Source organism: Schistocerca nitens, chromosome 3 (genome assembly GCF_023898315.1).
Source record: "Schistocerca nitens isolate TAMUIC-IGC-003100 chromosome 3, iqSchNite1.1, whole genome shotgun sequence".
NCBI lineage: Eukaryota > Metazoa > Arthropoda > Insecta > Orthoptera > Acrididae > Schistocerca > Schistocerca nitens.
In genome coordinates, this window is record NC_064616.1 from 187,031,098 (window position 1) to 187,058,050 (window position 26,953).

Here is a 26,953-nt window from a genome sequence, read left to right on the forward strand (position 1 = left end):
AATAGCTCGTGGTGAGACATGCATGGAAGAGCTTTTTGATGTCTTGCGGGAACATGGAACCGATGTGCTCCAGAGCGTCGCTGAGTGGCACTTTCGTAAATAACGAAACAACATCAAAACTGACCAGGATGTCGTTTGGCGCAAGTTTCAGTTTCTTCAGCTTCTCAATTAAATGTCCTGAGTCCTTAATGTATGTGTCGGTCTTTCCCACGTGTGGCTGGAGCAGAGGGGCCAAGTGTTTCGCCAGTTTATACGTTGGTGAGCCAGGAGCGCTAACGATCGGTCTCAGTGGAACGTTGTTCTTATGGATCTTGGGTAATCCATACAGCCGAGGTGGTAGGGCTTCTGTGTTGCGCAGGTTTCTCTGTATGTCCGCCGGCAGAGAAGACGCCTTGATTAATCGATTCGTATTCCGAGTGATACGCTGCGTCGGATCTGCGCTTAGTTTTCGGTACGTCGTCGGATCTAATAGGTCTCGGATCTTTTGCTCATAATCTTCGGTCTTCATTACGACGGTCGCATTCCCCTTATCGGCAGGCAGTACCAATATACTCTTGTCGGCGTTGAGATTCTTAATGGCTTGTACCTCTTCTTTCTTCAGGTTGCAAGCTGGTGGTTTTGCTCGGCGCAGTATCCTGGCTGTTTCAGTGCGTATTTCCTCTGCCCTTTCACAAGGAAGGGTCCGAATGGCTGCTTCGGTGTTGGCAATGATGTCCTCCATAGGTATAGTTCTCGGGATGATAGCGAAAAAACCTCCTTTTTGAAGGACTGCCTGCCGATAAGGGGAATGCGACCGTCGTAATGAAGACCGAAGATTATGAGCAAAAGATCTGAGACCTATTAGATCCGACGACGTGTACTTGCTAGTCAGTTGTGTGTTCATCGCAGCAGATTTGTTGTTTGTCGTCAGCCGACGCTGACCTATCCGCTCCGACTCGAACTAGACAGATTTCTGTAGACACGGAGTTCACTACTGTGTTTCTGTATCTTCATTAATAAAGATAAGTACCGACTCTTATTTAATCAGAGTGTTTGGGTTTTCATCTTTCTGTTCACTGTTCCAGCGGACCGGTCGGCCCGCTATTAAAAGTGTGGCGGTGACTTCGTAAGCCGTTTCTACAGCGAATTGTTTGTCGCTACGAACGCCGCCACAAAATTTACTATGGAGGTAGAAAAGGACAGGAAACTGCCATTTCTAGATGTGCTGGTCACAAGGGACGGCGAAAACCTGGGACACAGCGTGTATCGAAAACCGACACACACGGACCGATATCTGCGCAAACTGTCAAACCACCACCAACCGAGCCAGAAAAGAGGCATGATTAGTACGCTCGTAACGAGAGCAGGATGAATATGTGAGCCTCAACACCTCAAACGAGAAATGCAACACCTGGAAACTGTTCTGAGGAGCAATGGGTACTCCACAAATTACATTAGAAGTGTAACAGAGCTAAACACTCGGTGAAGTAAGGAACCAGAAAAAGAAATGTCGGGTACGGCCTTTCTGCCATACATTCCCAGAGTGACGGACAGAATCAGCCGTATATTGCGCAAACACGGCGTAAAGACGATTTTCAAACCGACAAGGAAGATCAAAGAGTGTCTTAGATCGGCGAAGGAGAAAAGAGACCCACTTGCAATGTCGGGAATATACCGTATACCTTGCACATGCGGAAAAGTTTATGTCGGAATGACTGGACGATCCATTAACACCAGGATCAAAGAGCATAAGCAACATTGCAGGTTGGGGCAGGTGGAGAAATCGGCCGTGGCAGAGCACGCACTGAATGAGACCGACCACGTAATAAAATTCGCCAACACGGAAGTTCTGGCTGTAGAGAAGCACTATCACACGCGCTTGTTCAGAGAAGCTGTAGAAATCCAAAAACACGCGAACAGTTTCAACAAGAAAGAGGAAAGCCTTAAGGTAAACGGATCCTGGCTTCCCGTACTGCAGCGAACGACCGTCGCAGGTAGCAAGAGGAGAACCGCACCGGAAATGACCGCGGAGAAGCCCTCGGACGTTGGCGCGCCAGGTACATATAGTCTGCGGCCGCGAGCTCGCCTCCAGTTCACCACCGGCAATGGAGGGTGAAGCTTTGACAATGCCAGCCACTCGTGCTGGCGAAACGTCAGAAAAATCATTAGATGAACGTCGGCCGAAGAACCCGAGACAGAAGCCAATAGGCAGTTTATCTGTCACTATGTTGTAGCATTGGTAATCAGCAGTCTTGGAATTGCTTAAGATTGCTGATCAGGCAGTTCTGTACATCTATTTTTATATTAAACTGCTGCCAAATGGTCCCAAGCGACTCAGCAATACTGAAATCTTAGGATTACCATAAAGGTCCTATCTCAAAATTTTGTCGCCATGCTGTTTAAATAACTGTAGAGTTGAATTGAAAAAATTATATCAGTCATAAACTTACTCATTAGTATCCCATTCTGACTCATCATCATTTCTGTCTGGACTTAGAAAACACCATGACCAATCCTCTTTATTGTTCTGTTGTTGGACCCCTTTTGAGGTGGTTTTGCTGCAGCTGTTATCTTGTGTGCATATGTTCTGTGAAACTCTTTGATCTTGTTCTATTTATTATCATGTATACTGTCCTGTAATTAGGTAATGATACCCATGTGTTCACTTTTGTAGAACTGATGCTGCATTATTCCTGATATTCTGTCTGCAGTAAAATAACTTCCATCCTTCAGTATCTTGGTTAGTCCTATACAAGTTGAAGTTATGCAGTGTGCTTCCCCTTTCCGTTTGGTATAAGTTGCTATGAAGAACAAAATGTTCAGGCATCCCTGTTTCTCTGCAGTCCATGTTCTGCATGGTGGACAGGATAAGGACATTTTTCAGTAGTGAGATGTGTGGTTCTCTTAGTCTGTTCATCCAGGTACAATCATAGTGTGTCGGAGACACTTCAAAAAATGTTATGTATTCACCTACTGATAATTCAGTCATAACAGTTGCACAGTCATTAATCTGGTCTCCAGTCTCTGACTTGGATTTTGTTAGTAATAATTATCTCTGTAATTATTTGCCCTCTTTCTACTCCATCTCGACTTACCAGTGGCCCGCTATTCCGTATTGTACTTGAATGTCGGATCAGGCAGATTCTCAATATTACCAGTATATCCTCAATAGATGCACAGCAGATTTCAGTTGGATTTTTAACACACTAAGCAGAGTATACATGATAGAAAGGAAGAAGGCTAGAAAAAGAGATGAAAGACAAAGTGGTACAAGGTGTAGGCCAATAACATAGACTGAAATAAACGTTGACAGGAAGTTTAAGAATGTTGGAGATATAAGTTTAAGGTTTGTACCATTCAGAACCAAAAGTGAGGACCAAAGGATGCTAGAGCTTTACAATATAAATCTGGAGAGTCTTGTCGAGTAATTTCTACTACTATGAGCTCCGTGTACTGGTCCTGTTTGTTACCAACCAGCTACCTCACCATCCTCTGTCAACAGTGTCATCTAAATGCAGTGTGGAGGGGAATAAGGTCACTGCCTTCCTCATTGTTAAACTTACGAGACCTTGAAGCCCCAACTTCTCGCTGAAATAATTCCTCAGTTGGCATCATGAGGTTGAGTGCACTTCATTTCAGACCTTCCAGCAAGGAAAAAGCCCTTGAACCCGTAAGCCTTGCATAACAGACACATGATGACCACTTAGCTGTGGGGGCAGACTGTAGAGTCATTCCGTAGTATCAGTATATTTTAGATGTGGGTTTCACATAATTATTTAATTTTTCAATTCATAAAGAGACATTGGTAAGTCATACTTTAAAAAGGGGGGGGGGGGGGAGAGAATTGAGGAATTTTACTGGTGGTAAAGTGAATAGTATTTCACAATTAACTAAATAAAAATAATTAAATATTGTCACTATGTAAGAATGTGCTATTATGGGTACCCTTAAAGTACTTCATGTTAATGGTGTGTATGTCACTAGTACTTGGAATAAAATGTGACTTGTTAACAGACATTGAAAATTACTGATTACTTTTTGCATTTGCTGAAAAGCTTGTGATTCAAATTTTCAAGTCTTCTCCTTGTCGTAAGCCTTGTTTTTATTTAGCACTAGTATTCTGCTAATTAAACTACACACACCAAGCTAGTTTCTCGTGTGATGAAGACTCATATTCAGCCTTGCCCAGACCCAAATCTCCACCTGGCAATTCTTACATAAGTTTTCTGCAGTTTCATTGCAGAGAACAATATTGTAATGCAAGTACAATAATAGCTTTGCAGAATTCTTTGGAATAAGCCAGTTAATGTTTGAAATATAACACAAAAATAAAAAGTTAACAGATTTTCGTATTTTGCAGCAGTATGTTTAGCTGGCAGACATACAATGCATTGTTCATTCTACGCTGTGTGACAAAATATTTAATTGAATCTATTAAAGAAGATGATGTAATTCGTCAGTTCGAAGCTCGACCACAGGAACAAGATGGTATGTATCAGACTTTCAGGAACATACAGTATTGTTATTGATAATGACTCCATGTATATTTTCCTACAATTGTATGACTCAATGTGTACATTTTCAGGGTTAAAACAAGCGGACGAGCATGTGAGTCGCATGGAAATTTTTCTCGATTCCTTGCTTGAGATTGTTGTGGACGTACCTCTAAAGTAAGTAAATTGAAGTTATAAATATGTACATACTGTATACATAAATTTAATTCAGGAATTTGTTAAATGCATAAAGAGACGAATGGACTAACTAGTACTCACCCAGGGCACACAATTCTCAGTACTGCTGACATACACAAAAACAAATTGTGACAGCACTCCTAGCTGTTGGAATTGCATATTTTTTCTTCAGTGGTAAAAGGAAAAGTAGGAGAAAGAGTAAATAGTTGGGAGAGATTAGGGAGGTTGATGAGGGGGGGGGGGGGGGGGGAAGTTGGAATCAGTCAGAACCAATCTTTAGAGTTCTCTGAGGAAAAATGGAAGCAGAAATTAAGGAAAAAGTGTCTTAGAGTATCAGATGTTACAGATAGAAAACTGCACTTTGTCAGCTTCAGTTCAGAGATGATGGAAAGGATGGATAGAATGAGAGGTAGAGGTGGATATTCAAAAAGAAAAGACAGTGACAAGTGGAGATCACAAAACAAACAAACAAACAAACAAGTAAGTGTTAATGTAAAATGGGAGAAGTGCAAACAAATTAAAAAGTAAATAAAAATAAAGAACTTCAAAACAAATGTGAGTGGAAGAAGGAAAATGATGGAGTGAAGAGCTGAATGTAGGTTGAGCCAAGAAGAGTGACAGGATTAGGTGATATGTTGGAGAACAAGTTCATGTTTCAGGAGTATAGGAAGCCTGGTGTTGGTTGGATGTAACTAAATGGCCCACAAGCCATAGCTGGCCTCAGGAATTAAGCTGTTGAGCATGCTCAATGACTGTATAGTGGGTGTTCATATATCAGTTCAGATACAAAACTGAGTATCATTGGTAAGCATAATTGGGACCTTTTATTGACCATTGGACTCCCCTCTAGATGTTACCAAAAACTTAATTGAAAACCTCAGCTTGTTAGTGTATATGCTCCTCAATTGTACTCTCATCATACGGTCAACAATGAAAAAGACTTTAAATCATCTAACAATAGATTGAGACAATTATAGTTGTGTTTGTGGTTAGCTGGACAGTACATCCTGTGAAACAAATGCTTTGTCTGAAGACCAGACAGTTCAGAAATTCACCCATGACTGAAATATATTAGAGCTAATGGCAACAAATAGATTTGACTTCTTTTAGGATGACCACATTGAAACTGGTATCATCAATCATGGGAAATAGTACCAACAATGATTACCAGGATACACAGGCTAACTAAAGCAAGCAGGAAGATGTAAATTTTTAAGCAAAGTAGATGAAGAGGCAGTATGTGAAGGCTATCAGTGGCATCAAAATCAGTGTCCAGACTATTGGATGACACAGGAACTTAAGTTAAGATAGCAAACCAACCAAAATCAGAAATACTGAACTCCATTTTGAGATGTTACTTTACAAAGGAAGAGAAAGGAAGTACTGCTCCAGTTTGCGTCTTGCACTGCTGCAAAGATGAGTGAGTGACCAGCTGCGACATAGTCGCATATATGAACAGTGATCCAATACTGTCAAATGTTTTTTATTCCAGTCTTTGATCACAATATCAATTCTTTTGACAATGACCGGTCTCACTCAGTAATGACCATCCTCAGATCTGCAATATAAAAATATACACACCTAGTGTTCAGTGTGTCTTTCAACACAATAAAGCATTATGTATCACGATATACTATCATACAACCAGGGAAATGTACAGATAAAATACAGTGAAATGTACCTTTTCCACACCATGTCCTAAAATGATGAGGCCATAATGGCATCGTCAGAACATATAAATATACTCAGCACAGCATCGTCACATAGATCTAAAATAAGGCGTAGAATAGGCCACATTGTCCACACACTCATTTTTGCAACTAGTTACTGAAGTACAGTAGCTACCAGAAATATGTTTGCCTACATCCTACACAGATGTCGCTACTGTGGGCTTAGATGTAGTCATCATTTACGTAAGAAACATGATCTGATAAAAAAACATTAGTTAAAATACACGTAGCAGACTTTTAAATATTGATAACTATTATAGAAACCAATTGTGATACAGTAAAAGATGAAGGCAGTTACCTATATAAAATTATTAAAAGGATATATATAAAGATAATAGGTCTGACACTTTTATGATGAATTTATGGTCAAAAATTAATATACATAATACATTGCCTGTAGCAACCCATAAACTACCTGTGAAAGATAAAATGTCTGTATGACAGCTGAAGAAAAGACAGATCAATGATCAGCGCCCTCTGTTGGGTCAGTCGCCAGGATGTTATGTAGGCGCGCACCGATCATAAGAACTTACCCACTAGAAGGCTTTACATACATTGTGATATGTCTCCCACAGAAAACGTGTAAACAACATATTAACAGTCAATAAATAAAATTGTCTATTCTGGCCATACAATGCATGAATAGGTAGGACTTAATCAGTTACAGGATTAGAGCGATGAATGTGTGGAAGTAAGGCAAATAAATGCCTACTTTTCTCAACATAAATCATCAAGCAAGGCTAGGTATAAATACGCGAGGCATTATTTAGTTATCATAGTACGTTATAAAACAAAGCAAAGTAGGCGTTGGGCACAAAATCGCTTTGTCCATTGATTACCCTAGTGGGCTCATTCTTTTTGGCCTTGTAAATCTCGAACTCCTCCAACAAGTCGAGAGCGCGACCCTTCTCTGCCCTGTGTAGAATACACGTAATACAACTCTCAATATTGCCTACAGTGTGGCCAGTTTCTGCCAAATGCTTTCCCAATGTAGTTTTGTTATGTGCCTGCAAATGCTCCCTGAATCTTATTTTAAAAGAACAGCAAGTTTGACCGATATAAAATTTGCCACATCTACTACAAACAATCTTGCAAGCCCCAGAACCGTCAAATTTGTCAGAATCATTACTCAAACTATGTTTTACACAGAGTTTCAAAGTGTTGTTAACTTGAAAACCACATCGAACCTTAGATTTACTCAAACACGTTTCTATTTGTTGTGACATTTTTCCATAATATTTCATTGGAATAGTTTTCAGGATTTCTTTATTATTTCTTTTTTCTAGATAATTGTGGATCTGCCTACTATTTACTGTCTGTTTTTTAATCCTATTGTATGAGCACATAATATCATTTACTGAGAAACCGTTGGCTACTGCAATTTGCTTTAATATACTAAGTTCTTGGCGTATTTCATTGTCGGCCAATGGTAACTGAAAAATTCGGTGGATTATAGAGGTGAAAAAGGCCCTTTTATATCATGGCAGATGGCATGAACTGACTCCAATAATAGTATTTGTACATGTAGGCTTTCTAAAAATCGAAAATTTATGTCTGTTGTCAACCTTCTTAATAGTAATGTCTAAATAGTTGATGGAACCCACTTCTTCTATTTCTGTAGTAAATGCTATTTTTTGTTGCATGCTGCCTATGGCTTGAGCAAATGCGGTAACCTCATTCTCGCCACCCTCTGACAGTAACAAGATGTCATCGACACATTGCTCACTAGGTGTAAATATTTTTATATTGTAGATCTGAGGATTGTCATTACTGATTGAAACCGGTCATCGTCAAAAGAACTGATATTGTGATCAAAGACTGTAATAAAAAACATTTGACGAGTGATTGATATTAATGTCAATGGTGATGAGAAACAGCTAAAATTGAATGAGGCCTCAGTTCCCTTTGGAATCCCTATCCGATTCTATACCAAATTTGCTACTGAGTCATCTACTATTTTAACAATAATCCACTACAGGTCATTGAATATTTCTGTTATTCAGCCAGGTGGTGTCATCCAACAGGAATGATGTTTTGGCAAGCCAACTTTTTGCAGTCTTCAGGCTTTCCTTATGACACTGATATCTATTGGGATCCAGCTTCATATCTTTGCCCTCCCCCCACAGCCTCCCATTGGCTACCTCCAAACGCGGAACTGAGACAATGGTGGGTGAAGTGTGACATCAGGAATCGACACAGGGTCCTCAGTAGTGCCACGGTTGGCTTCAGACACAAATCTCTGCTGGCATGATGACAGTGTGTCCTTTCTTCTTCAGTTGTCATGACAATAGTGGGTTTCCTTGCAGATTTCTACTGTGCTTTCATCATGCTCGAGGCTGGGTTCCATACCTTGCGTAATTGAAAGCCAATGTTATGAAAAGGAAAGTTACTACTCACCATATAGTGGAGATGCTGAGTCGCAGATAGCACAACAAAAAGACTGTCACAAATAAAGCTTTCGGCCATTAAGGCCTTTGTCAACAATAGACAAGACACACACACACACACACACACACACACACACACACACACACACACACACACACACACACACAAATGCAAACGCAACTCTCACATGACTGCAGTCTCAGGCAACTGAAATCACACTGCGAGCAGCAGCACCAGTGCATGGTGGCAGAGGCAACTGGGTGGGGGTAAGGAGGAGGCAGGGGTGGAGGGGGGGATCAATAGTATGGTGGGGGGTGGCGGACAGTGAAGTGCTGCAAGTTAGATGCTGGGCAGGGGAGAGGTGCTGAGTGGGGGGGGGGGGGGGAGTAGTGGAAAAGAAGAGAAGTAAAAAGACTGGGTTACGGGAACATAGGATGTGTTGCAGGTAAAGTTCTCATTTGCACAATACAGAAAAGCTGATGTTGGTGGGAAGGATCTATATGGCACAGGCTGTGAAGCAGTCATTGAAATGAAGGATGTCATGTTTCGTAGCGTGTTTAGCAACAGGGTGGTCCACTTGTTTGTGGGCCACAGTTTGTCGGTGGCCATTCATGCGGACAGACAGCTTGTTGGTTGTCATGCCCAAATAGAATGCAGCACAGTTGTTGCAGCTCTGCTTGTAAATCAAATGACTGGTTTCACAGGTAGCCCTGACTTTGATGGGATAAGTGATGTTAGTGACCAGACTGGAGTCCTGGGTGGTACTGAGTTATGAGGGGAATGCTTCTCTGTGGCAGTACAGTGGGTCTCGAAGCACAGCAGCAGTCTATGTGGAAATCTGCTCCATTATTGCAATTAAAGAAGACAAGGATGCATTGTTCCCACTCCACCAGAGATCCACATCTAGCACTGGCTGCAGCACTACAGAGGACCCTGGGTCGATTCCTGACGTTGCACTTTCCCAATCATCACACCAGGTTTGTACCCAGAAGGAGCTGGAGCTGCCTGGAGGCTGCAAGATATGGGGAGAGGATTATAAAGGCATAAGACATAAATCAGTGATCAGGAGTGCCTGAAGATAACAAGAAGTTGGCTTGCCAAAATACTGAGCCCTTGGACAATGCCACATGGTTAAATATCTGAGAAACATTCAAGATTTTTCAATGCTAGGAAAATCAAACATCACATTCTTTAGGTTCCTTGAATGAAAAACCATGTCCAGTTGCTGGAAGAAGGGTTGCAGAAGTCGCCCATAACACTACTCTTAGATATCAGTGATATACAACCGTTGTAGAATCTTGGAACATATTCTGGGGTCAAATATAGTAAGGTATCTCGAATGGGATGATTTCCTCTTGTGCTAACTGATATAGATGCTGAAAACCTGGGTCATATAAAATCCAATTTGCCCTCTTTTTCATGTGACATCTTGAAAGCTGTGGATTTGAGGCAGTCAAGTAGATGCAGTGTTTCTTGACTTCTGAAATGAATTTTACTCAGTATCCCATCAACACTCGTTAATGAAAGTGCAGTCATGTGAGGTATCAAACAAAATTTATGACTGGATTGAGGATTTCTTGGTAAGGAAGATACAACGTTAGTGTGGTAACTTAGGAGCATGCTCCAAGAAAGTGTGTTGAGACCCTTGCCATTCATATTGTATATTAATGAACTAGCAGACATTATCAGCAGTAATGATGTCACCACCAATTCCACTCAAAGCCCCGATGCTGCTGATATCATTAGTTTCTTCCCTTTCCTATCCTTTCTCACCTCCCCCTTCAATTCACATAATATGTATCACAGCTGGGGACTTCATGTGGTGTCTGTTATTTCAGACATTTCTGAAAGAACCAGTATCACACATTCGTGTATGTAACAATGAACTTTTGCAGATGATGCGGTTAGCTATAATAAAGTACTAACTGAAAGAAGTTGCAGAAATAGGCAGATCTTGATAAGATCGACAACTTGGTGTTAATGTTTAGAAATATAAATTGTGCACCTCACAGAATCAAGAAAAGAAATGTTTAAGGCATCATTTTTCCACACACTACAGACACAATTAACTAACAGTTGGTTGCAAAATATGCATTGAGATGCTCCGGTAGTTGGTGGTGGTCATTCCTATGTATAAAGCCACAAAATGAACACATCTGGTATATGCCAAGAATTTTTTTTATATTGATCGTGTTTTTAATGTTCTATGTTTCACTAGTAATGGAACTGGACCGGTTTAAAACTAGTCCCATGCATCCACCCACTACCACCTAAATGATCTGTATTATTGCTGCTGCTGCTGTTGTTGTTGTTGTTTTGCTCGTGGCATTAATGTTCCCCAGCACAAAAGAAATTAAATTTGGATGTACAGTTGTATTTTGGACAAACAAAAAAATAATCGGGGTAGGGGTTATTACTACAAAAGTATAGTAGAGGGTTGAGAAAAACTTGTACTGAATAAACTCAAGTGGGCAGTACGAAAACAAAAACCGACATTTCAAGTTTGGAACCACAGGTTTCCTATCCAGTAAAAGAAAGGAAAGATTTGGGAGAAACTGGACTGTGCTGGGACTGCATGGAATGTCACCAAGAAACAGGCCAAGGAGGTGCAGAGTAACAATACAGTAACAATATCACTTTGCAGATTCTTCCCCTTTTTATCTGTCATCATTGTGGAATCTATATAAGCACAGGCTATTCCTGCTGATGAGCACTACTTTTGAAGTTTCAAGTAGATGTTATTTCATACTCTTGCTTAATTCCGCAGTGATATGGGTGCAGGCAAATTGCTTGGGCATGCTGTAATTTTTATCTACCTACAGTGGTAACCTTCAGAAAGCATAATTTTTGTAGAAAAGATTTTTGTTGTGTTGTTTATTGCCTGGGAATCAGTTGTGTGTGTTATAGATCTACTTGTAATTGAACTTATCTTTTCTCACCTCATTGTTCACTGTAGACATGGCTTATTAATAAAATGGGCACTACTGCAAATATTGACTTTTTGGAGTTTCATTGTATTTGTAATAGAGAACATACATTTCCAGCACTGATAATCCCTAACAAACATTCAGTATAAATAAGTGAAGTTCAGAAGTTTACTAATAATGGGAAATAATGTACAGGCTAATACCAACAGGTACTAACAGTTTCTTTTCTCATTTCAGAGATTTTACATATCCTCTACATCTTGAAGCAATCAACTGCCTTTTAATTCTTTTGTCAGTTCAAATGTTTTCCCAGAAACCAGCAGCCAGATCATTTATCTATAGGTAAGTATGTTTGCACACAAACTTGGGAGCATATTGTAGAACACTGTTACTTGTGATGTGTTTCTCATTTGCTTAATATATTATGGTTCTTATTGTTCTTTTGTTTATGGAAGAACAGTTTTTGTGTCATACATTTGTTCAGAAATGAAGTTTGTTCACAATAGTAATTCATTATGATTATATTTTCAACCAGCTGTTAAAAGCTTTCTAATGTTGAAGGAAATGCAGTTCTTTCTGTGGAACTGTAAAGTAAGTCTTCACTCTATAATCTTTGTACTGTAGATGCCAATGAACTCAAGTGTAGGTGTATGGTGGAATCTGCAACTACGTAGTGAAGTGGTATGTTGTTATATTGTTTGCAGCATTCAATTCAAAAATAGGTTTCCTTAGAATGTATTGATGTAAAGATTCTGGCTTTTACCATCTTTGAATGTTCACGAGAGTTCTACAGCATACATCTCAAATAAATAATTTGTTAATTTTGCTATCACATTAATATTGAAACATTTGTTCAAAATATAGAACTAAAAAATGTCTAGACATAGCAGTAAAGAAAGTAAATTTTTATCCACATGAGAAAGCGGCTGCCACTTAATGATTAACATGTTTTTCTCTCTCTCTACTTCAAGTGAAAGCAGAAGTTCTTCTAAGCAAATTCTTCATTTAGTTTTAAAAATCTGAAGTGGTAAGAATGCCAGAGAGGGGAAAAACTGTAATGGCAGTTTCATAAAACATTCCAGTGTTCATGGTTAGAGTATTTCTCAAAGAAGGAAATTGTGTATTATGTCATCAGTGTCACATTTCCACTCTCCATGTGAATGATTGTATGAAGTTTTTCCACATGTTTTATTCCTGTATAATTTTCTATATTTATCATAACTAGGTCCATTGCTGTTAATGGCATAAAGTGAAGCAATTTCAGGACAACATGTGCGTGTAATTGGCAAAATAAATAGCAAAAAGGCAACTACTTGAGGAACTTCTAGCATGAACTATGTTAATACACTCATGATACATTGCAATGTACAGTGCTGTAACAACTATCAGACTTGTCAACAAGCTGACAGTATACACCACAGACCCCACGTTCTTTTACTAGCTGTGAGGTGATGATTAGATAATTAATACCATGTGGATCTTTCCATCCAACACTGACAGATCAGAACAGCAACTAAGAGCTGCTGTACAACACGTACTTTCATCCCACACTCAGTTTATTTATATTACTTCCACAGTTAACATACTCTCAGAACCTTCCCTGTTGTTCCAAAGTGCCATCTCTATCTTGTTCTTCATATTATTCTCTCAAGAACCACTCTTTCTTGTCCTTTTCTCCTTCATTCTTGTCTTCTCTCTGCTGCCTACCAACTTCCTACCACTGTAGTCAGTTTTCATTATCAGTGTCAATATGTTTCTCCTTTGCTGTTGATACATCACCTTCTCTGTCCTCTGTTTGTCAGCTGTAGTCATTTGTGTTTTTGGTGGTGAATGGTGATCTGTATTTTCACGAACTTCTCATCTCTCCTGCCATTTAAAGCTTCAAAAAATAATACTACTAGCATTATTTACAGTTTTATCATTATTTCAAGTGTGGTACTAGATCTTGGAGTCTTGCTTTCCTTTTGTTCATAAATTTTGCACCCTTTTTCTTCACCTCACTCTTCTATGTTCACCCAAATTTTCTTTTATTCAGTACTTCTTTGCCCCACATTTAACCTTTATGATGTCAAGATGTCTCATATTACCACTTTCAATGCCTGATGTTCCTTGATCTGCATGTGAGAGGTCTCTCTTTGATCTGTTGTTCTGTGTGAAACTTCTCTGTCAATTAAGACAAACTCTACCTCCACCTTCCTCCTTTACTGTTTCACTGAGTTGGTGCTGCTGATATTTTTTTCTTCTTGCTCACTAATATGATAGAGCCATTCATATTGATTCTTGTTTTATTTCATATTGTATTAAGTTTACTGAATCAGTTGTGCTGTTCAATTAGTTGAAACTGAGCTAGTAGTATTGTCTTTCAGCACACCTTGATGTTTTTGTGTTTTACATGTCTAATTCCACTGGACCAAATTAAGGAACAAATCTCCATTATCAGTGAATGAGTCAGTACAGGAGATTAACATCAGAATCCCATGAAGACAACAAGCTGCCAATATGTATTAGAAAAATCGACAATATAACACATGAATTAGCTTAATTTTTTTTTCCAGGAGTTCCCCAAGAAAATTGGAGTGAGCACCTTGGAAATTCTTTAGTTTAGACTCAAAAGTGTGAGGATACTGCTAAGATTTTTTAATTCTTATGGTAACTTTTGAAAATCGATGTAGCAGAATTCTGCACAAGAGTCAATCCAAATGCAAACTGCATTTCTGTGTAATATTAACTGTGCAAAAGCTGGTAGTTTGTGCCTATAACCGCATATTGTTAACAACATTAAATGAAATATATATTGAGAGCCCAATGTCAGAATTCTCAGACTCCTGAACAGGAGTCGAAAAGAGGTTAGCTGACTTACCTCACACATTGCTCAAACTGCCCATTTTTGCACTAAAAATGCCCTTTCTGAATGGGAAGAGTTAGCTCAGAATATGCCACATGTCATGAGTGTATGAAAATAAGCAAAGTGCACCAATTTTCTTGATGGACAATCACTTACTGCAAATATTTGTTTATGGTAAATACAGCAGCATTCAGTTTGTGAACAAGATCTTGAACATGGTCTTTCCACAGCAGCTTACCATTTATGTTTCAGTATAGAAAGCACCTGAAATGTCATATTGTTTAATGGTGCTTTGATGTGCCAGTAATGTCAGAGTCAACATAAACAGGCAATTCAATAACTTTTTCTCTAATACCAATTATGTTTTGACAAAGTATACTAATTACTTCATTACTTTGATACCCAATCTTTTTTGAAGATGGCTCCTAGAGAGACTTCTCTCAAGCAGGGATACCTTTCAGCTGACTTCAATCAAAAAAATGTGCAGCTCTTAACACCAATTACTACAAAATTTTTCCGTAAGTTAACCAACCACTCCCCACAACACTGTCACCTCTAACATGGCCTGCATATCGATAGGTATGGGAACGGGGGATTATTACAGCTTACAAGGGAAACTCCCATAGATGTCTTGCAGAAATGAAAACAACAAATAAACAGGTGTGAACTATGTTACAACAAAGGAATTGAAGAGTAAAGACTTCCAAAATGGAACACAACTTTAAAAATGTTAAAAACACATGTTTTGACAGAGCACATAGAAACTGTGAGATTGTGAAACCGTTGCATTCATTTTTGCAGCTTATGTGACCAACTATTATGTTTTCATCATATCTTTGGGAGTGATCACATTCATATGAACACCTATATCAGGCAGGGAGGCATATCTCACTCACCAGTCATACAAATCAGGTGCATCAGTAAGAGATTCCTATCATATGACACACGTACTGTCACGAATGTCGTATATGACACACCAGGTGTGTTTTCCGGTGGACGATTAAGCTGACTTGCCCATTTGAAAGCCACTTCCTTTTGGCTGCTGATAGATTAGTTGTGCAGGATCGGGAGGTTCTGACACAGCTTGCCTGCTTAGCAGTCCAACACTGTAACCACTTAACCACGATGCCATTTCTCTTCTCTGCTGCTCTATGTTGAACTTCTTGTTCTTGGACTGTTCACTGTTTCTAATATTTATTTATTTATTTTTAGTAGAGTACACCTTATTCCTGTTTTCATGCTTTATCTGTGTTCAGTTTTTGATAGACTGTCCTCTGGACCCTCGTAGTACTAAATCTGAGGGATGTACGGTGGGGAGTTTCTATTGTAAGTTGTACAAACCTCCCCTTCCCATACCTATTGAGATGCAAGCCATGCCTAGTGAAACATGATCTATTGATAGACTCAAATGGCACCACTGCAATGTGAGCCACAACCTACATAGTGCTCTTTCAAACATAACAGCTGTATTAAAATGAGGCTGATCTTGATGCTGAAACAGCTGCATGAGGTGCACATTTGTTCCACAAGCCTGAGTAGCTATCTTTTCCAGTTCCTCACCTATGTCAACTCCCTGCCCCTATGAAGACTATTCCCAGCTCCACCACAATGATCCTCTTTTGTAAAATTCCTATGTAACTCCAATGCTATCAGTTATCTGAGTTCACAGTGATGGTGACCTAGTGCTCACTCCCCAATATTTCCTGCAACTGTTGGCCTACTTCTCATCCATGAGAGGTACCTAGCAACAGAACCTTCTTCTTTCTATTTGAATTTACAGCTGACTTAAGCTTCTTAACTGTTGAGGTCTACTGCATGTTTTCTACACCAAGAGCTAAATAAGACACCTGTCCACTAAACTCTGACTTTCGATCAGATCTATTGGTGATACAGGAAGTGAAACTCTCAGTATTTCCTTCTCCTAGCCTCCTTACTACCAACTACCAGTTCCCATTCCACAGCCAAGGGGCTGCTCCTATCTTATCCAGTTTCTCTCTTGCATTTTCTGAATGCACCTGAAGGGCACAGATCTTACACTCCTGCTCCTCTGTTAACTTTTCTTTTGTTCCTACATGTCCTGCACTTCCAGGAGAGTATCTCATTAGAAAGCCCACTGACTTCTCCATTGCTTCGCCCCCCCCCCCCCCCTTATGAAAATAGTTTCGATAAATCTCACACTGTAACCTACTACCCATAAACTTATGACAAGTTCACACTGCTCACTTATGCAAAAAAATTTAAAATTTTGAAAAAAACTTTGTCTACATCACCTAAGCTGTGCTACTAGATGAAAGCAGTTTTATGAACTACAATGATTTCAAATTTTACTCTTTAGAAAAAAAGTAACTACTCTATTATTGCTGCTGCTGCTGCTGCTGCTGCTAACTCTAATCATCTTTCCTTCCTGCCTTTTTCCACCACTAATATTACCACCACAAATATTTGACATGATTACTTGCAAAAAACAAAAACAAAAATTCACATGTCCACTAGTAAACTCAGTGAAAACTGAATACTAGACAGTGAGCAGAATTTTTCAAAAGTTTTTTTATACAGCTATTTTACAAGAAACAGCAAGAAATACTGGTTGAAAATTAATAACTGACTACAATACACAAACAAATTTATAGCTTTCACTTCTACTCCAACCACAAAGTACTCGTAACAAAATGTAAACCCAGCTAAAAGACTTTGATGCAAGGCATAAACACACTCACAGATAACAGCTATTAGAAGCAATAACACCACAAGATAGTTAAAGATTAATGTAAATCCACTAATAAATTACTTTTGGAGCCAGTATTTTCACAACTCTTAAAAAAGTATTTTGAACTTCAAATTATTTAAAAACTGCAGAGCAATTTGAGTAGCAGTCCACCACTTATGCTATTAGTGCATATTGCAGTAAAGTTACTGCTACTGTGGCTCAAACACATTAATGATGATCACCATAAGCCTCTTACTGAGCAAAATTACGTCTACTGAGTGTGTGTCAACCACTTTTGTTGAACTATTGATGTGTTACTACATTAGATCAATCATATCCAGTGATCACACTAAATAGTGGACATTAAATCTAATATGAAGGTGTGCTTACCATATTGTATGCCATACTCCTGTGTTGTAGGAGCCTGATGCAAGGTCGATACTCAATCCATGCACCACTGCTGGTCAAGAAACTTCTTCAGCACTTCATAAAGCAAGAAAAAGCACCTCCTGGTCTGTACAACTTATCTGGTGGAGGTAGCCTGGTTGTCACTCTAGCATGTAAGTGTGTACTGTGTTTCATATTAAATATATGTAGTTCAGCAACAGAATGCTGAGTTTGCAGTTTTATGCAGCAACTTTATCTTCATTTTCGTGTGTGTGTGTGTGTGTGTGTGTGTGTGTGTGTGTGTGTGTGTGTGTGTGTGTGCGCTACATGAATGGAAGAAGGTGTTATTGTGTTTTCTTTGAACTTTGGTATTCAGGGTACTACGATGAAAAGAAACATCCCTGGTTAATGCTAACTGCAAGATCCATTGAAAAAGTATTTGAGACCCCAGATTGGATGGAAAGAGTAACTTGTCACACTGTTTAGTTTTTTACAGTATAATTCAAATTTAGAACTTTCTTATTTTACAAAATTAACACAGTAAGATCCCCTTCATTATAATACTTCTGAAAGACTGGTTTTAGAATAGTTTAACATTATGATGATATATTATCAGATTTGAGGAAAAAACCACTTTTCAGATTTATTTTAATTTTCAGATGCAACAGGTATCTGTGTCTTAATACTGCAGGAGCTCACAGACAAGCAGAATGTAATCCTTAATGAAAAATTTAAATTGTTGTTTCATCTCTGAAAGAATCAACTCATCATTTGAATTAAGCATTTTAGACAAACCACAGACTAGCTGATTTGGGATAATTCCTCCTCCAAAAGAAGAGACTTGTGTCATTTTTGGCCTTGCTTTCTTGTAAGCTATGGATATTTGTTATGGATTGAATAGGAATGTTGGTATGAACCCTCAAAACCAGATCATTCCCTTATAGTGGTAAATGTGAGGCTAAAGTTATTTTCATGTATTATAATGAGAGGTAAAAAAACTAGAGGTTTTGTATGATAGCAAATAGTCCATTGGTTTTGGTATTCATTTTCGTAGATTTTTTTAAAAAAATGAAAGAGGCTTATTATTCATGTGAGTTTACAGTCTGACATTTAATTGCAGTGTCCATAGGATCATGCGTTTCTTGACGGTAGATGAAAAGGCATGTCAGATATTACTTATTGTTAATACCTCTAGTAGTACTGGTGTGCTGTTTAACTTTAGGCTCTGTGTAGTAATGCCGTGAAGTTTTCCTGAAATTAATTTTGCCTCAGATACTGCACTGAGCAGACACTTATAGTTGAACTAGATCAGTATTGCAATGTTTGCGTCAGTGTGCCACTTCAGAAAATTAGAAACCATTGCCTCGTACCACCTTTTGACATTATATTTCAATATTGTAGATTTGTAATGCTCTGGATGATCTTTAACTTTCTTCTTTCATCTGAATTCACAGAATTTTCAACCTCTGTTCTTCACCCCTTGACTGAAAAAAATGGTCATGTCTGCAAGGTCACTCATCCTGAAAACTTCTTATATAATTTCAGTGTTACACCCACTCTGTATTGTGTTGCTCATTTCTGCACCTTGTGAAGAAGCAGTTGTACCACAGGTCAGCTTCAGAGTTCATCTCCTATCTTTTCAGCTCTGATACTCCATATTAATGGTCAGAAAAGTGTCATACATGCACTGTACCACAAGCTTTTCAGTAGTTCCATCTCTTTTTTCAGGTCTGCAGTAGTCAACGTAATCACTACTTCCATCTCCCAGGCATGACCTCAGTCTCAAGATTTTTACTGGACAATGAAAATTGACAGAATGCTGCTGCATGACATAAGTACCCTGCTTGTTGGTTTGTGAGGTAACAGGCAGATAGACAATCTCTCGCCCATTTTATAGTAATTTTAATTATTCTGCTTTCTCAGTTGTTTTTCCAGAGTCTTCAGGTAGCTGCATTTCAGCTTAGTAGTTTTTGGATGAAACAGCTTGTTTAAGAAACAAAAATACCATATACTTCCTATCAAGTTTAACTGAGAGCAATAAGAGAATTGTAAAAACTGAAACGGCACAGTATGTTGTCAGTTGACAGCTTGCTAAATAAAGCAAGTTGAAAGAACACAGCAGAAGTGGCACACTGATGTTTTGCGACACAAAATAAAGAAATGGTGTCGAAGAGCTGTGTGTGTGTGTGTGTGTGAGAGAGAGAGAGAGAGAGAGAGAGAGAGAGAGAGAGAGAGAGAGAGGGGGGGGGGGGGAGAGAGAGAGAGAGAGAGGTATCTGGAATAATAAGTACCAAATGCAATTAACAATAAAAAATAAATAGTCAAAAAGACTCATCCACTTTCACAAGACTACCGTATTTTACAGACTGTAAGGTGCAACTTAATTTTTAAGAAGTTTTCTAAAAATTACATTGTAATCATTTTTATTATTACAGTGCAAAGCCAGACTAAAAAAAAAAAAATCTTAGTTTATAAAAATGAACTGACCATTAAAATCCCTGAAGACTGTCGTCAGAACTTACTTTCTTCTTCTTCTTCTTCTTCTTCTTCATCATCATCATCATCATCATCCTGTTTGTATGTAAGATGGTCTTCCCTGCCATTTAGAGTGTTACTTGTGCCACAGCTCATGAAAGATTTAACAACTCTCACTCTAGAGCAATGACTGTTTTATCCACTTACACACCTGTTTGATTGTAGATCATTTTAAAACTCCCTGCACAGTGAATTCATGTTTGGTTTCATTCCTCATCCATTTGTTCAATTCCTCTCTCATATACACTTTAAATGGTTTATTTATTGAGACATCAAGAGGTTACAGTTGTGAAGTAAGTTCTCCTGCAATAACAGCAAGCTCTGTATTTTCCTGTCTGAATTTCCCTTTCACAGAATTTTACAAATGACTGCTAAACTCATCTAGCACAAGAAGAGAACTCTTCTTCGATAAAGCACCTTTACTTCTCTCCCAAACACTGTTATTCCACAATTTCATACCATCTTCATCCATTCAACCCATGTCATGTACATGAACAACACCTGGCAATATTTTAGGTTTTGGCATGTTTTGTGCTTCAAAATGATCATTAGATTAAGTTTAGTACCATCAGCATAACATGAAAGGACAACAGTGTAGTATAGTTAGAGTTTTAGCACCTATCATGACAACAGTTCTGTTTCTCGGCACATCAAATACCGGACGAGTTTCATCCCTATTCATTATCTGACTTAGTTCTACACTGGTTTTATTTCGATGTTGAATAATAAAGTGATGGAAAGATAATATTTTCTCTTCATTTTCAGAGATATTTTGGTTTTGGTCTGCATGTTAAGTCCATGACACTTCATAATCCTGTAGCACCAACCAACACCACCCTTAAAGTCTGTTAAGTTTCTACTGTAGTGCTAGCTTACGAGTGTGTATTTGAATAATTTTTGTATTAATTCCAATGCCATTTTGATGTTGTCATTGAATACATTTCAATACGTTGTCATCTAGTTTCGGCCATTTTGCATTCAGTTCTCTATTTGCAAATTTAGTCTCCCTCATTTTTTTTCAGTTCTTTACTAGCCTGCCAATTGCTAATGGCTTTTTCTGTTGGTGGAGGGCCAAAATGGTGCTCATCTGCTCTGTTTCCATGTTATGCATATGCTACTACTTTCAATTTATAGCCCACACCATATGAATAAGTTTTATTTTGTTTCCACTATGAAACTAGATACTAACAAAAATATTGTAGTGTTGCCAAAAATTTATCACTTTCAATTTAAGTCCACTGGCACTTGAGACTGCAGTGGCTCATCATAGGCTAGACAGTGTTCTGGGTTTGTGATGGCAGGGTGGAAGGGAGACAGTGTTAGCAAGCTTATGAATCACAGCAACTCATGTTTATCGCATTGGTGCACTGCTGCTGCCAGTTGAATCCAGTGTTAGCAGATAGATGTAGGTTTCCCATGGCATCAAGCATATGGCCATTTTTAAGACTGGCAGAAATTTTAAATGAGACACTGGACATTTTTATATTAATTTTGAAGAAGGTGCATCTTATACCGCATTTACTCGAATCTAAGCCGCTCCTGAAAAATGAGACTCGAAATCAAGGAAAAAAAATTTTCCCGAATCTAAGCCGCACCTGAAATTTGAGACTCGAAATTCAAGGGGAGAGAAAAGTTTTAGGCCGCACCTCCAAATCGAAACAAAGTTGGTCCATAGTAATATGAGACACAATTTAGGTCGAATGAATGACGATACAGCTACAGTAGTTTGGTTCGAGTCGTAAGCTTAGCAGTTAAGCTTTACCAGGTAGCCATTGCTATGCGTCAGGCACTCCGTCCGTATTTATACGGGTACCCTTCCTTTTTCACGTGCTTCGTCTGGTTTGAATTGATTGCTTATTTTTCTTTGATCTGATAAGTGCCGTTCTCTTTGTTATAGGTGTTTACGTCACTCTAAGCTGAAAATGCATTATTTTACTGTGTCATGCATTGTTTGTCGCATTCTGATAATGAGTGTTTATGACCTGCCACCGCTCGCGGCATGGCTTGTTTTTGTGCGCGCTACCGCCGCTTTAAAAAAAAAAGGAATCGTCTCATCAGCGAAACAAAGGCAAGAGACTGCTATTTGTTTTCTTTGCTGCTTTCTTTGATAATGATCAGCAAGAACCAAATAATAGACTGCATATGATAGAAGATGTTCTGAACGAGAGTTTAGCGAAAACTTTTCTCCGTTTGAAAATCTTTGCAGACGCCTCTTTCGTACATTACATTCTGCACAGAAATTAGAGTCGTCTTAGATTTAAAAATCTAGTCAATTGCCGTGCTTAATTTCTGACTGTATCACTATTAGGCATAAGAATAATATGAATATAAACATGACATGATATGTATATTCTTCCACGTTTGCTGTTGTCTCACTCTAGTTTCGTAGTTTATTAGGCAGGCAGGATTTAAATGAGATAGCAGCAAACAGGAAAGAATACATGGCAAAATGTTTATATTTGTATTATTCTTATGGTGAAGAGAATACTGCATGTGATTCACAATTTATAAAAGTTCATATTTGCAACCATCTCTTTTCACACGTAGGAAAAAAATTCAGAACGTAGAGTTGGCCATATTGACAAACATCCCAAACAGTCTTGCCAGTCGGATTTTCATAGTACATTGAAATGCTGCCACATTCGAAGATGAACAATACGGCATTTGTATTTACTTCATTGGATAATGTATGAAATTGCTGTGGTCGAAACTCGGGGCGGAGAAAAAAAGCTCGTCTTCCACCTTTTTTTAAATTTATTTACTGACGCAGAGGTTTTGGCTCTAGTATTTATCTTTCTGCCTGCAAAGCATGCCTGTGTAGCGCTACATATATTCGATGGCAGAAGTTAGTTGTGGCGGCACATACCAACATTTTTCAGAACTTCCGCCTACTTTGCACTCGATTCTAAGCCGCAGGCGGTTTTTTGGATTACAAAAACCTGAAAAAAAGTGCGGCTTAGATTCGAGTAAATATGGTAGTCTGTAATATACCTTCTGCACGAATGAAGATGGAAACGTGGGGTGAATTTTAACTTACATGCCAAACTAAAAAGCTTTCATTTGCCATTCAGAAATGTTCATCGTGCACATCAAACATCCAGATGGTAGTCAAGCTAATGCCATACTTTTCTGAGCATGTATGGAACAGCTGCATTCACTGGTTGTTGTAGTTCTCCCAAAGTTATTGGGAGGGGAGTCACATGGAAAATGATGTTCACAACTGCCCCCAAAAAATATGTTCTACTGTGAAATAATGCAATCTTGCAGGCCAGTGTTGCAATGCAAGATCCATACAATTCTTACATTGTAGGAGGTCCAGTGCCATACTTTTGACGAAAATCGTGGTGCACCATTCATTTCGGCTAAACACACTGTGGGCAATGAATGAGCAAACTAACTGTGCCAGGAGACCCCCTTGGGGCAACCACATGAACCTGCAACTTACAACTGGTACCAAGGTAGACATGTAGTTTCGGTGTGTGTGTGTGTGTGTGTGTGTGTGTGTGTGTGTGTGTGTGTGTGTGTGTGTGTGTGTGTGTGTGTTAAAATTCATCCCAAGTTTCTGTATTTATTTGTGTATAAGATGGAGTCTTCTAAAATTGACTGAATCTTTATGAAACACCCTATATATAATGGTAGAAATTCATCACTGAATAGTGGAGATTTAGACCTAGGAGATGTTGACCTGCAGATGGGCACTTGAAAAAGGCTGATCAGCAGGTGAGCTACTCGAGAAAGTAATTGGTCAGAGAGTTAATAAACATCCAGTCTCTCTCCCTCCCTCCCTCCCTCCCTCCCTCCCCCACCCCAACTTCCTCTGCCCCTCAGCACAGTGGGTTGGGTTGGGTTGGGTTAGCTTGCATAGTTGGCTCATAATGCTGGGAGTCAGTGGTTCAGTGCACATTGTGCATTTGCATATATCTACTGCACAAAAACTACTTCATTTAGCTAGTAGTGATCTATCCTCATAATTATTTTGTGGGTTTTCCATTGCAGTATAAATGTAATGAAGTAACATTTTAGAACAGAATATGGCTATGATGAATTAAACTATTTAATACATTTTTCTTATCTTGCAGCTGAATTGTGGAATATGATTACCTGGGGTCTGTCACGGGCATCATCCAGCAGTGAAAATGCCGAGACAGCAGTAGCTAAACAAGCTGATGTTGGAGCACCTTTAGCAAATCAGTCTGTGCTGCTCATTCTTGTGTTAGCCAATCACTGCACTAGTGATAAAAATCTTCATAATCCCTACCGCCAAGCCTTATTTTCATTCAGCAACTCGGAAGGTAAGAAATGAGCTATACTAATATCTGTTGCATGACTTGTGAACTTGCCTCCTTTGTGAGTGGTATTCAGTTGTAAGAATTTCGTGTGACAACAATAATGTAAAATTCAGGATAGTATGTGTAGTTGTGGGTGAGCCTGATGACTGGTCATCTTCAAATTGAAATTGAAGAGTTATTTGTGCTGTACATTCTAGGCTATGTAGCGGACTTTCTAAGTGCACTCAGCTGGTATATAGTACAGTGCATTAAATTTAGTTCTGGCAAAATAACGATTTTTTGTTCAGTTTGTAACTATTCTGGCTTCAAATTGGCATAATTATTATCCCATTGTAACAGCACAGGCTATAATATTCCGGAAATTAGTTTTCCCGGTATACCCAATACTTCATTTCCAGTTGCCATTTAATTATGAATGCAGGAAACCAACACTTAGTGGTGTCATAGTCACATTACTTCATTTTAGTGTTAGAAGACTATATACAATTGCTGATGTACATGTTACACACCTTTACCTATAACTCGTTAATGGTCCTTATGAGCTGTAGGATTTAAATCACAATCAATCATTAATTTTTATTTCACTACTCATCAGATGTTAACCCCATTCTGTTGAGTAAGCATATCATCTCATGATTTGCCTATATTTTAACATAATTATTGCTATTTCACAGTACTGTCCAATACTGCAGCGTATTCCAAGGTCCCTGCTTCTAACAACTTCTATCTACTAGTGTATGTAGTGGTTACTAGTACTATGTTCAGCATGGACTCTTAATGTTGAACATAGCCCCTCTCACTGTGTAATTCTTTTCTTGACAGTTCATACATTTTTATGTTGTCCTTATCACTACTACAAAGTGATTCAGAAGGTTGCACAAATTGAGAGAGCTGATAGAGGATTCTAAATACACAACTGGGAGAAAGTTTAGTTCACCTTTTCAGAGATTTACAATTTATTGTTGCAACAGTACATATGGAGTACATGAAATGATTACATTTAGAGAACAGTAGGACAAGCAGTTCTGTGGTACCAGGTATCGAAGCACGCTGAAAAACCCATATTAGTACGTGTGTTGCCTCCACAGGTGGAAATGCAGGTGCTGACTCTGGCATCCAGTCAATCGTACAGGTGGTGTATACAATCTTGGGATACTTTATGCCACACCTGTTCACATAGTTTTGTAAGAGTTGTTGGTTCACAAGTTGCACGAGTCACTTCTCATCCCATCATATTCCACATGTAATCAATTGGAGACAAATCCAGAGATTGTGCTGGTCAGGGAAGATTCTGAACACGTCGCATTGCACATTGAGTTTCGCAGACAGTGTATGGGTGAGCATTATCCTGTTGGAAAAACACACCACCTTTCTGTTCCAAGAACGTGTCCAACAACATTCTACATGTACTGAAGCTGGTTAATGCTCCATTCAGAAACACTAAATTTGAATGAGAGTTGTAGCTTATTGTACCCCAGACCATAATGCATGGGTGGGATCAGTGTGTCTTGGACAAATGCACTCTACGAGACAGCGGTCACCAGGTCTACAGTGTATGCCTCAACAACCATCACTTGTGTGCAGGCAGAATCTGCTTTCATTGCTGAAGGTCATGGTGCACCATTCCATCCTCCAAGTGATCCTGTGATAGCACCAGTCAAGCCGTGCACATTGATACTGTGGTGTTAGTGGAAGTTAGGCTAGAGGTGCGCTTGCCCGCAGTCCCACTGCAAATAACTGATTCGCAACAATTCATGTTGACACATCTGGGCTCACAAGCCCTCTTATCTGTGCTGTGGTAGCTGTATGATCTGCCACTATTGCCCTTACAATAAAACGATCCTGCTGGGCATCTGTGCTGTGTGGACATCCAGAACCTTGTCTATGGGTGTGAGACTGTTCATGTGATCCTGATACCAGCACTGTCGCACAATTCACGCAGCATGTCCAACTTATGTGGCAGTTCTCCAGAAGGACCATCCCGCCAACTCGGAAACCCGCAATTTGACCCCGTTTCAAACTCGCTCAGTTGGCTGTAGGAAGCACGAGTGTGTCGCCATTGCATGGTTGCCTGCTTACTTCACATGTTTGCACCATATGAAGCCTTCTGGCTTCAGCATTCTCTGTTAAAGGGTAGACACAGATGGCACCCTGGTAGCTATGCCACTACACTATCTGTTGGCAGATGACATTGAAACCATTGTCAGTACAACCTCCCCCCCTCCCCCCCCCCCCCTCTGTTATTTTACAACTACTTTGAAGTAAAAACTTATGGAAGTAATCCTGAGAAAGTGAAAGCTTTGAAATGTCAGGAACAACAAGTGCAACCCAAGCACACACACTTTAACTTCAGCGAAGGTGATATATTGTTTACTCAACAATGTTGTACATTACATATAGCATTCAAAATGGCTACCACCGCAGTCAGCTCAGGCATAATAGTTTCACAGAAAACGTTGACTCTCTCTTCCAAGT

The 26,953-nt window shown here is 39.1% G+C and overlaps 1 protein-coding gene across 2 annotated transcripts in view; it reads left to right on the forward strand.

Moving 5' to 3' along the window:
- LOC126248130 (dymeclin) overlaps positions 1-26,953 on the forward strand; it is a 161,233-nt gene that overhangs the window by 59,262 nt on the left and 75,018 nt on the right. The window contains exons 3-7 of one of the 2 annotated variants that reach the window (XM_049948817.1): positions 4,340-4,467; positions 4,565-4,649; positions 11,953-12,057; positions 17,688-17,827; positions 24,269-24,481. In XM_049948817.1, coding sequence (XP_049804774.1) covers positions 4,340-4,467; positions 4,565-4,649; positions 11,953-12,057; positions 17,688-17,827; positions 24,269-24,481 — 671 coding nt within the window. The remainder of the gene's footprint in view (positions 1-4,339; positions 4,468-4,564; positions 4,650-11,952; positions 12,058-17,687; positions 17,828-24,268; positions 24,482-26,953) is intronic. The other variant, XM_049948818.1, reaches the window with a different exon arrangement.